The sequence below is a fragment of the Lepidothrix coronata genome, unplaced genomic scaffold (genome assembly GCF_001604755.1).
Source record: "Lepidothrix coronata isolate B3197 unplaced genomic scaffold, Lepidothrix_coronata-1.0 Scaffold2, whole genome shotgun sequence".
NCBI lineage: Eukaryota > Metazoa > Chordata > Aves > Passeriformes > Pipridae > Lepidothrix > Lepidothrix coronata.
The window spans coordinates 5,949,983-5,962,597 of NW_016690182.1; the positions used below are offsets into that span (position 1 = coordinate 5,949,983).

Below are 12,615 nucleotides of genomic sequence, written 5' to 3' on the forward strand. Positions count from 1 at the left end.
ACACACACACACGTGAGTATTTCATATGCACATGCACCCAAATTAATATAGACTTGCAGCATTTGTTGCAAGTTCTCCTGTTTAACTATCTTTAAACTGATTTGCTAGGTTCAAAATCTGATTTCGACTCATAATAAATCATCGCCATAATGTGGTACATAAACTCATGATGCAAAATCGCATTGAGCTCATGCAGGTGGGTTTTTGGTATTTTGTGGAGTGGTTTTGAGAGGATTTTTTGGGGTCTTGTTTATTTATTTAATTATTTACATCTTTAAACACAAACACACAAGAGATTTGTGGCATATGCCCTGCCCTAAACACCAGATCTACCTAATTTAATTTGTCTCGAGAGGAAAGTTGAGATAGAAACCAAAATCTGGAACATAACCAGCACCTGTTCAGTTATTAAACTGTCTAAAGAAAGCACAGCTTAAATTTTCTGTATCCGTACTCCACCGCAGGCATCAACCCAAAGTGCAGGAACCAAGCAAATACTGCCAATAAACTTAACGAAGCTTAATACCATACTTAAGTAATGAGTGGGCAGGAAGCCCCTTGGGAAGGAAGCACTTCAAGAAGAAAGCTTTGCTTCCAACCTGGAATCACATGTATTTATTTTGTCTTGTTTAATAATCTTAATTATTGTATGCAGTCCCTATCAGTCTCGTGTGACAGGGCTCGCCAGCTTCCCCCGAGGTTCGTTTTTAGCCGCATACCACCTACAGCAATTAGCTGCTTGTGCTTTTGTCTGTTTTCTGGCATTATGCCCTTCCCTTTCATGGGATTCCTCTTTTCTACTTGGACTAGATGTTTGCAAGTCTCCTGGCTTTGAGCTATTTCAGCAACAATTGTAGCTGAAATACTTAATATTCTCATGAGAAAGACGGCTGGGAGGAATGGGGGGGCGGGGTGTCAGCCTCCCAGAGAATGACTTGGAAACCCAATTTAGTGTCACATTTAACTCCCTATATGGAGTACACACACACAAAAAACGCCTTCTCAAAATAACACCCTGCACATACCCAGTTGGCAGAGCAGCAAAGTGAAAATCCAGTGCACAAAACATGGAAAAACACATTCTAAGATGTAAATCTAGCCTCAAATGCCAACTATCAGCAATTTCCCTTTTTTTTTTATCTTGCAGCTCAATGAAAGGGAAATCTTTTCTTTCTAACAGTCTTTTTTTTCCCTGAGTGGGATGGGAAGAGTACCGCAGCCTTTTCAGTAGCAGCAGATACTTTACATGTGCACTTCATCACACATTAACTGGAGTGAAGCGACTGCTCCCAAAGGATGCTCAATCACAGATAAATCAAACCTCCTGGAAAAGGAGCACAAATGAAAACATTTAACATTATCTATTGCCTGTGCCCACAAAATGTGATGCATTGCCAATTCTGATGAGCCTTGACCCAAGGAGGAATTTAACATTTCAGTCTAAATTTCATGTATCGAATGATACCATGTGTAAGCACGAAAGAGAAATAACAACCAGGAGGAAAAGGATGGCAAAAGCACTCACATAGTGTCATGCAAGACCTATCAACAGTGCAAAAGGATGGTGGCTGAGTGCCAAATGAGCTGTTTAAAAACAGATTCAGACACATGTCCTATTCAATTTTTTAATGTAAAATCCAGGTCTTCAGCTTTTCCCAAAGCTCATCATGGCTGGCAGGAAGATTCCCAGGCTGCTGAAGAAGAAAGCTGGCTTTGGGAAAGACAGCTGTATGGTGACAATAATGTATAAGAAGTAGTATGGAAAAAACAGACTGTACACACACTTGGTCCAGCAAGAAGAGACACTCCAAGCCTACAGGCACATGGCAGCTCCACGCTCCTACAGCTTGCTGCAACAGAAGTCACTGGCATAACAAAAGTCTCATTTATTTATAAGTCAATGTGAATGGTAAAGGTGTGCTGTATAGAGAGGTGTGGAAGGAAAAGATATCCATCACAGACACCTGAAAAATCTGCTACAGCTCAGCACAGCCACTCACAAAGCCATTCAGGTGAGGGACATAGTATCAGTGTAGACTCATATGCAGTTTTAACCCATATTGCCTTACCCATAAAGATATTCCACTCGGCGTCCAAGTCCCCTTGGTTGGCCAAGCAGCCTCTCATGACGTTAAAGCAATAGTTGTAACAGGGCTTCACTGATACCAAACCTCGGCAGTGTGGGCAGTACATCATTTTCAGCAGTGCTCGTGTACCCTGTGGCGTGGGGTTCACCTTTAAAAGAGAAAAAGAGAAGAAAATTAGCACTCAGTCACTAACCCACACATTTACCCCAAGGTGCATGGGACAGAGCTGTGCAGAGGAGATGCAAGGGCTCAGCCATCACCATCACCATCCAGTCAGAGCTCCCTGTTTACGTGGTCCAGGGATGTGGGGAACAGATGAAGGGGTCTAGCTCACCTCCTTGGGTGTACCTGCCACTCCAGGGGTCACAGACAGTCCTCATCTCTGCAAAACATCACTTGTACTGCAATACACCTTATGTGTCGTGGGACCCCTCCCAGGGTTGCAAGAACAGGAACTACAAGGGGACACGCAGCACTCAAGCTCAGGGAAGGCAGTAAAATGTGACCAAGTCAAATGATGTCACACAAGGCTGCACTATCTGAGCCCTGCTGCAAACACATGCTGAAGAAGATGATGTTGGGATTTCTCAGGAAAAAGTGTCCAAGACAGGATATCTGCCACTGTCCCCGTACCAAACCCGCCGGGAGTGTGCCCTCCTCCTCAGCGCACACAGCACTCGGCTCTTCTGGGACAATCGCCCAGCAGGGCTCTCCGGCACAGAGACCAGCTCCTTTATCTCACATTCAACTCCCGAAACACAGCATTTACATGACAGATACCCGGGTTCATTTACACTCAGCACTCATCACGCTAAGTAACAGTTCCCCACACCCGAAGGAAGTGGCAGCTACAACCCTGCAGCTGAGGACAAGGCGGGGAGGACCCTTGAAGCCAACGCGCAGCCACTGGGCGTGTGAGCAGAGCTGTCTGCAGCAGGCATGTCACCCCTGAGCCCTCAACAGGGTTATTTTCCAACGTGACTCATGGTCATTCATGTTTGATTCACTCTCTGGCCCAGCTTCAAAACATTCATTGAAACCATTTCCACCCAGCCAGTCCGAGGAGCATTAGCTCCATCCCAACACACTAGTGCTGACCACATGGTGGGTCTGTCTAAAGTGTTGAACAGAGAAGCTCCCTCAAGAGCAAGTTTAAGTGTTAATTAGCCACATAGGAAAACAGGAAATTTAGGTTTTCTGATTTAGTGATCAGAGATACACTGACAAAACAGAAGTGGTCTCCGGTGTTTTAAATGATGCACTTGAGACTCCTTGTAAGGCATTTAGGGAAAGTGCTCTAAATAGGTTGTGATCCATGACCATGCTGGAGGAGACACACAACATCCCTGAAAAAGAGGGAAGTCACTCCATACAAAGCGCTGGAGATGTGGATGGCCTCCAAATCTCATCTCTGGAGCTGGGAACAGACTTCATGGCAGAGAGGACAACAGGACTGAATGGAGATGAACGTACACGAGGAAGATCTGGTACCGCACACATGCTGAGGACCTTACTATTGCAAAGCCAATCTCGGTGTGAAGGATATGGAGAAACTAAACATGATCTTCTGGTGCAAAAACTAGGTGGCAACATATGAAACTAGGAGCAACAGATTTTAACAAAAACAAAACAGAAAAGAAAAGCTACATAATCAGGCTGGCATCAGCAGAATTTTAAACCCTCTTTTCTTATGAGAAGAGATGACAGATAAAAATCTGCTGTTTCTGACAACCCCAGAAAGACCACAGTTTCCTTTCAGTAGGCAAGAAAACTGGTTAGAGAGGCAGAAGGACAGTTTTCTGCAGTTGATGGAGCTCAGTGCTGGATTTTGGCTGGCCAACAATGTTAATCAGACAGCATTTTACCCTTTTTTTTGTCCATGAAGAGCCTGTTTGGCTGAGCAAAAGGAAACTCCATGTAGAAAGCTATTTGCGGTGATGGTGGAATCTGATTCAGATCCTTCAGAGAATATATACATTTTTTATTTATATATATATATTTGGAAGGCATAGTGGGAGCAGGAGCCCTAGCAGAAAGCTCCCTATTGGGACAGCATGGCTTTAAAGCAGAGCTGGTTCAAACACTGGGAATAGCTCAAGCAACAGAAACCAGCTAAATCAGATGATTTATAGTTGGAAAACTGGAAACAGACAAATGTAAAGGTATCATCTGCCATCCAGATGGTGCAGTCCTTGCATAACAAAAAAAGTTGCGAGGAGAAAGAGGGAACTGAATAACATCTCGCACCCAGAGACGAGCTCTGAAGGATGCTCCAGCTTAGCAGTTTACTTGTTTCTCTGATAAAAATCCCTTCCTATGTCACTTGGCAGTAGGTGCCAGGACCTCCGTGCCTAGTCCTGAGGCTTATCAGCAGATCCTGGCCATTCTAGCGCTGTTGGCCCTCAAAGGAGTGCTCTGCATCCTCCTTGGGAAGAAAAATTATGAAAATGTTGATAGTACCAGCCAAGTGCTAAAGTAGTTTGAAGCTAAATGAGGAGCAGGAAGCTTCCCCAACCCTATCATGGAAAGCTGCAGCTCTATGGGAGGGATTGCATGGCAGTGAATTGCAAAAACCCACACGCAGAGCCATGACCCAGGAGGCCCCTTCCCATCTTAGGTTCCCCCCTTGCCCCACGAGCGCTGAGCGGCTGCAAGCCTGCAGCATCCCCTGCTTTGATATTTCATAGGGGTTGATCTTTAAGAATCCCAGCAGATGCAGGGGAAACTGAAGCTGCTTTTCCACGTTCCATAGCAGACGATATGCAATGGTCGCTTGGATTAGGTCCTTTGAACAAAGACCCAGGATGATTTTAAAAGCGAATGAGGTTTCGCTTCCCTCCCCCAAGTAGGTTTGTGGCTCTGAGTCCTGCACAGAGCTGAGCAGAGGGTGCTCACAAAAGGGCAATGGAAAAGACAAACCCCAGCCTGCAGTGACTGCTGAACTGAGCCCTTAGTGATGGACATCACCCACAGGGAAGCTGTTAAGTGTGCAATTCAGCTAACACAGATAAAGAGGAAGACAATGGACAAATTCATCAGTCCAGAGTTGGCATTTTATGGTGCCAGAAAGCAACAGGAAGGCACAAGCAGAGATCACCTCTAAGAGAGAATTTTGGGTAACATTATGAGCAATTACACCTTGTTACAACAGTGATAAATGCTTAACTGCTGGGTATCACTGCAATGAGAACCTTAACCCCTGGCACAGGGCCCATACCCGGTCCAGACCAGCTCTGGCTCCGTCAGTGGGATGTGCCATATGTTGCACTGGCAATTCTTCACAAGCTTTTAATGCTAGCCCTGCCACACCAGGTGCAAGCTCTTAAAACACCATTGTATGTAACAGTAAATCCAGATATGCTTTGTTCTAGGGTTGTGTTTATCTTGGAAAGCAACTCAAGTTCATTCAAACTCTACTCTAGAATGACCCTCAAAACCAAATAATCTCCTCCTAATAAAGCAGAGTCCCAGAGAAAGCTTTATTTGCTGGAGAGGATTTACTCTGCTAGATCTGAGCCCAGGTACTAGTATGCTGCAGTACACATACCCTGTAAAAGCTTCTAATAGAAGCAAATGCACTCCAGTCCCTTCCTTTTATCTTGTGAAATTTATTTCCTGTCCATGGCATGCCATGCCACTGCAGCAATCCATCACCCTGTGGTTTCATGTAAATTACAATTTGTCCATATCTATACGCTTTGTCAAACGTGAAGATTAAAAGCTGCTAACAGATGTGTTTTGGCACCAATCTTCACATTCGTATTGAACTTGCTCCTTAAAAATACAGATTTGCACACAACTTACAAAAATTAGAGGAAAAGAAACCAATCCTGCGCTTAATGCAAACATTTCGTATCATATTTGTTGGGATAACTCCCCTACTCATATTGACTGGTGAAGGTAAAATCATGTTCTTGTAAAAGTGCCATGCTCTTGGCATAATAAATCTGGATTTTATTGGTACCTTGTCATACCCATCCCATTTCAGAGTCTCACAAAAGGGAAACTGCCTTACATCCTTAGCCTTTTCCAGCTCACTGGCAATTGCAGCTGGATGCATACATCAGGTAGAAACTTCACCATTAAAGCATACACCTATCTAGTGCAATGCCTTGATCACAGCCTATCACAAAGCCACCAAAACTCAAGATAAACTGATCTGTGCAAGCAGCCAAAGTTCAGAAAAGCAACCAGATTCTTTTTTTATCTCCTTCCCAAGGCAAGGAATAGCTGAGAAAGGATGACAAAGCTCCAGCTATGGACAGTCCTGCAGGGAGCTCCCACCAGCTGCCAGACAGCCAGAGACACGTTTCATTCTCCCACTCTACCCTCAAGTTAACATTAAGAATGTTAATAATAACATTTAAAATCCTGACGGCTTTAATAACTATTTATAATAACACTGATAACTCAGGCTTTCTTATTTTCCAAGCTTACACAACAACAGTGTTGCCATGCCAGCAGCACAGCCACCAGAAAACATAAAAATCCAACGATCTGAAAATAAATGCAGTGAAATTACTTTTGTTTTATACTGTGTTTTCTTTGCAAAAAAACTAAATGAGGGCAATACTGGCTAAGGAAAACTAAAGGAGTAACTTCTCAGTGACATGGAAAGATGATTTCAGAAACACACTTCAAAGCTGACTGTGGGATGCTCCAGGTGAGCAGTCAGCTTAGACAACTGAGGTGTCATCGATTTTTAGGACCAACACAACCTTATTTGCATCATTTTTTCCTTCTCTCAGTGTTGTGCAAGAGCATCATCTTGGCACACACTGGTCCAGACATTCAGCTCACTGTGAGGCAGAAGATCACTCAGGAGGCTCTTGGTTTGCTTCTCCACCCCAAATATTCCAATGAAAGTGTTTTGGAATTAACTACGCATTTAACCAATTTTGCTGGCCCGGTGCTAGGACATGAATAATTTAGACAGCATCTGTTTCAACCACAGAGTTGGGCCTCTGAGGTCTAGCATAAGGGAGCATATTTAGGAATGGTATTTGGGAACTGCAAGACACACTGTCTCATCAGTATTCGCTCCCCATGGTGATGTCTGCTGTAGCTTTATCTTTTGCAAGGAAAAGTTCAAGGGTACATTTATGCTCAATTCCCTATTTACAGCTTGCTCCCCCCACTCCAGATGTGACACTGCCCAGAGGAACAGCAGAGCTCCTAAGAATCACACCACTGGGGACTCAACCTGCTCAGTCCTAACACTAGCGTGTCAGATGTGAAGCACCATGTGCTTGTCTTCCCCAACGGGGTAAAGGGGACCTCAGGGCGCCAAGTGGATGCCTCTCCCTCTGAAAACTTAAGTAGCAATGCTAGGGTCAGCATATCCTGCTCCTGGTACCCTTGGAACCAAAGTGCCTTTCACACCAAGCTTGTTCTCTGCAGCTCCTTCCTCTCCCTGCCTCAGACACTGCAGATCACGAGCAACGTTCTGTTTGCTTTAATGAGCAAAACAGCAGGAACATTTATCTGTGCAGCTACAACCAAAAACATCCTTAGTTATCCCTCACATTGTTTTCAAAATTAGCACCAGAACCACAGCGTGCGGGGGGAGGCAAAGAAAGAAAAGAACAAAACCAACCAGTGGACTGAAGGGCTCCTGCACGACGCCATCGGCTCCAAACCCACAGCCACATCCACGCGCTCCCAGCCCCTTAAATCTGCGATGACTGCTGCTCCAGCATGCTTTGAAGGCTGTGCCTAGCACAGACCCTCGGATGGCTGGAGCTGAGGCAGATGCAGTCACATTCTTGGCAGGTCTTCTCAGGGTCATCTTTGATGTGGAGAAGTGCTTGGTATTGTTTGCTGCATTGAGGTTTGCCCTTGGTACGTGGAAGGCAAGGTCCTTGTGCACGGCAGCCCCTCGGTTTGGCCCCGCAGCTTGTAACCCACTGCCTGGACAGCACTGCCCCTTTGGAGGACCCCCTGCTATACTAAAAGGGCTTTTTGGCTTCTCTGGCCATTTCTCGGTTGCCCACAAAGCAGAAGTGTTGCCCCTCTGTCCCCTCCCAATGCATGCATGCAACACATTCCATTTCTGTCACTTCCCTGGCAGGGTTTGCTCTCGCCTGAAGGCTGCCCAGCTTCGTTGCATATAGGAACATGAACTTCTTCCTGAAAGAGGATTACAGTCACATTCCCCTTAAGTCAAACCAAGGACAAAGACTGCACAGAGGGACGTTGGACCTTGGCTCTCTGACTAAACTTTTAGATCCTCAAATGGTAGTTAAAAGGGGCACAACTTTTACCAAAATGAGAGCTCAGCGCCTTATTATCTGTGATGACAAACAAGCCTCGTTGTTTTACTATTTTCATCACTGCTTCTCCTAAACCAGTGTCTGGTCCACATTCAGCATTCACGCTGAAAAGGACAGGAACCACAGTTTAGGGACACAGCTCAGCAGAAGGTTGGTTGACAGAGGTTCCAATCTTAACACAGATGCCTTATCCAAGATGAGGCAGCTCAGAGCAAAAGGGGTTAAAAAGCTACCAGGCTCCCACTCCAGCTCTGGAGCGGTGTGGGAAGGCAATCACCTGTCCCCTCTGCAATTCTCTTCATAAACAGTTGGAAGAAAATTCCCTCCTTGGCTGCTATCATTACACTTCATTAGGGAAGAAATGCCAAGACCAAGAAAGCTGACCTCCTCCACCCGCCGTGAACATCTCCAGCAGTCTCCTCTCATCTGCTAAGTAAGTCACCTGAGGACAGCAGATGAGGAGAAAAATTATTTCACACGGTTCATATCTGTGCTTCCAAACTAAACACCATTTCTTGCATACAATTTTCAAGCTGCTGCCTTTCCCAGGGTTCCCAAGGATAGGCTGGAAGACCCTTTCCAGCAGCCCAGATGCTTTGGTGGCACATGCATCTCAAATGCTTGTTGGGGAGGTAGTTTGGGAGGCCCTGAGCTCCCAGCAGTTCTGCCTCAAATGACAGGACATGAGGGCAAGAGGGAAAAGTGGTAAAAGAATCCCAAAACAACAGTTCATCAGCATAAATTTCCTGGAGGGCTCCAGAAAACTCACACCACCACTAAAACTGCAGGAGATCACATCCACAAGTCCCAGCCTGCAGGTCTGTGGAGAGATGGTGATGTAGATGCAGTGATTTGATGCCATGTGACTTCACGTACACTTCATCTTTCATGTGCCTCTTCTGACCTCCAGCCAGACCTCCCCTTCCAGCTCCTCCTGACCCTACAAAATGTCAGAGCTCAGCCCTTGATTTCACTTCTTCCCCCCCACAAACAGGGACCTCTGCTCCATACCTGTAGCTGACTCTACAAGCCCCATCACACTTTGCCCTCAGAGGTGTCATGACCCTCAACTAGGCTGTGGTTTTAATTGCATGCAACTAATTACAGGAACATCTCTGCAGCTTGAGAACTGCCCAGTTGCACGTTCTCATCCTTTTTTGGTCACTCAGGGCTCTGGCTTGTATTTGCTCCTTTTTTCCAGCCCTGGCTGGGGCAGGAAATGTCATTGCTGGCAGCAATTTAACCCGGCTGACTTCAGCGTTTGTTGAGGGCTAAGTAGCAGGTGAGTGATTAGGGGATGGGCAGATTTCCGTCTCCCGAAGGCAGGGGCAGGAAGGTCAGGGAGAAAGCACCCAGTGTCAGCAGATGACAGAGGGAAGCGCCGGAGGCCCCCAGCCCCTCGCAGCCAACCCCAGAGGCAGGGCACATCTCTAACAGGCAGAAACAGCATCCTGAGTTTTCTCCTCAGATCTGTGTTCAGGATAGATACGGAGAACTTTGTGCTTTTTGGGTCCAAAGGAGGGAATTTGAGGCATGAAGACTCGAGCATCAAAATTGTAGGGTTTAGACATAGTCTGAAAAACATCTGTGCTTTCTCTCAAAACCATACAGCTTTCTCTCCGTTGTGTATTTGGGCACAGTGGCACACCTGATCCATTCAAGGCCAAATTAAAAGTTATTTTCTAGCATTCTGGCTTGGAAATCAAGCACACTTAGTTTTTCAATATCCTCTCTTCTTTTACTCCTTTACTTCCAAACTCACACAAGAACAATACCCTTCTAAATGCATCTCCCTAGTGAAGATGTAAAAATATCTAGGATCATTAAAAAGCCATCAAGGCCATTCCGCTGTAAAGTGCTCTTTGCTCTCCTGATAGTATCCCAGGAAAGTATGCAGCTAGGTCTTGCACTAGTTTGTATTTCTCCTTCTGAGGATTTTCAATTAAGTATTTTTTACTTACTTGTTACAAAATGCATTAAAAGTAAAACTAATTTGCATTCCTTTGGACATTTTTTCATAAAGAAGAATTGAAGATTTATCCCTCAAGTTAATCCCTGGTATAAGCAGTCATTCCACTACAACTCCTGAGTAAAAATAATAAGGAAGCAAAGTCAATGGAGTCATTATACAGAGCTCAGCAAAGCCAGGCTAATCTATATGTAATGTGGGAAGCCCCAAAACACAACCGCAGAGCAGCAGGCATAAAAACATCAGCTTTTAAACTCACGTCTAGAATTTCCCATTGTGTCTTGCAGAAACGTGATGTTAGATTTCCACTGAATGAGATTAAAACACTAGAGAAAAGATTATTATTTCTTCTACTGCTGCAACTAAACCTTAGGTATTCAGCAGCAGGGACTTTTGTTACTGCTTGGAAAAGTCAGTCTGTTGTAGAATTTCCAGTGCAACTTGTGAAAGTGAAGTGGAAAGTGCAGCAACTGTGATCGTCCACGGCACGTGAGCTATTTTTGCAGCTGCGTGGGACTGTGGGTAGCTTTCCACACTCGAGCAATTAATTCTAGGGTTGAAGGCAACTCTACACTCAAGGATCTTCAAAAGGGAAAGAGAAATCACGACGCCACCTCGGGTTCACGACTCTGATTCGTAACAGATGCGGGGACCGTAGCCCTTGTGGTTCCGTGTCAAGTCTGGAGACGTTTTGATGAATTCTGAGCAGATGGAGCATAAACACGATCCCTCACCCATGCACATTTACTGCCTACCAAGTGATTGCACATTCCCAAAACTGTACTGGGGCTTAACGGCCAGACCTCCCACCCGAATATTTCATGCACACTCTACAGCAGTGCAAACACCATCCCAGGACCACAAGATCTGCCACACAGCCACAAACAAGGGCCACCAAATCTAAAACCCCAACCAGGAGATCAGCAGGCTTGGCCAGTGACCTGGCACATAGACACTCGGCTTCATCTGGCACAGACCCTGCCTCCCGCCACAGGACGGCATCCCCGAGGCTGGAAGATTTTGTGGTCTTGTAAGAGTGACCGACATGTCACACATGGAGCTCCAAACACCCACCCTCAACCAGCAGCACACATCTAACACATCAGACACATCTAACTTGAGACTCATCACTATCAGATGGGGAGTTGAGGGGGTAAAAAAACCTAAACCTGCCACTGTTAACTTACAACTAACTCCCAGAACTTGGATAGATTAGTATAGCAACTCTTGCCTTGCTAATATCCTCTGCCCTGCCACACTTGTGGCTTATTGCAGTCTGTTTTTCTCATTTCTCTTCAAGAAAAATTAACGTGGAAGCAGACCTTTTTTTCCTATCCTCAGAGAGAGTATTTTAATATTATCCCTGTAAGTCAAAGAAATTTGAATAATTATCTCACTTAACAATGCTGCTTGTGCTGCCTACAAAACTGCATTCTGCTTCTAAGAGTGTCTGAACGCTCTTCTTTCTTTTTTTTTTCTTTCCTGGCACTTAGGCTGATTCAAACTCCTGCCTGCTCTTTCAGCTTGGTGTTTTATTACTCTGTAACCAGGTAGAGAGAAAATAAACCTCTCTCTGCCTGATTAAATTATTACAATAAATCTTCTACAGCCTAAAGGAAATGAGCTGAGTTTGTTAAAAGGAAATCACTAATATTTGTTATCTTACATAATTACTTTAAGGGGATTATTGATTGTTCCCTATACCATACAACTCTGCCTAAAATTAAAGACAAATCTCATGTCAAAAAAAAAGTCACCCCACTTAAACAACTCTAAAGTGATTTATATGAAGAAGGAGGTACATATATAAGTAACCAACATATTGCAGCTGTTTGATCCCCAAAAAAATGACCTTACCATAAATGTTTGAGGTCTAACTTGTGCTGTGTGTGTGTGGCACCAAGTACAACTGGCTTCTGCCCTGTGACTCCAGCTTACTGTTATCACAGAAGTGCTGTTTGCTCATGTGAACTGCCTCTCCCCATGCCCACGGTGAGGAGCAAATCATCAGCTGCTCCATAATGGATGCCTGTAGCATCCATGACTCACTGTAATTTAAAGGCAATATTAAGAAGAAGATACGGCCATTACACAAGCAAACATGGTTATTTCCACTGCAGAAGGTATTTAATTTCCTGCTGTTACTGTTCCCTAGACAGAAGCAAAGCATCCACCTGGGCTGCAGCATTAGACAGTGGTGTCCCTAGAACGTGACTCTACCACACAACAGATGGAGCTTGTCCCACTTGCACTCAGCTACCACCAACACCTTTAGGTACTAGCCAGG

The 12,615-nt window shown here is 45.0% G+C and overlaps 1 protein-coding gene across 1 annotated transcript in view; it reads right to left on the reverse strand.

The window, feature by feature from the left end:
• The window catches only part of GPC4 (glypican 4), a 68,560-nt gene that overhangs the window by 10,734 nt on the left and 45,211 nt on the right, over positions 1-12,615 (reverse strand). The window contains exon 4 of the mRNA XM_017817377.1: positions 2,070-2,235. Within this exon, the coding sequence (XP_017672866.1) occupies positions 2,070-2,235 (166 nt within the window). The remainder of the gene's footprint in view (positions 1-2,069; positions 2,236-12,615) is intronic.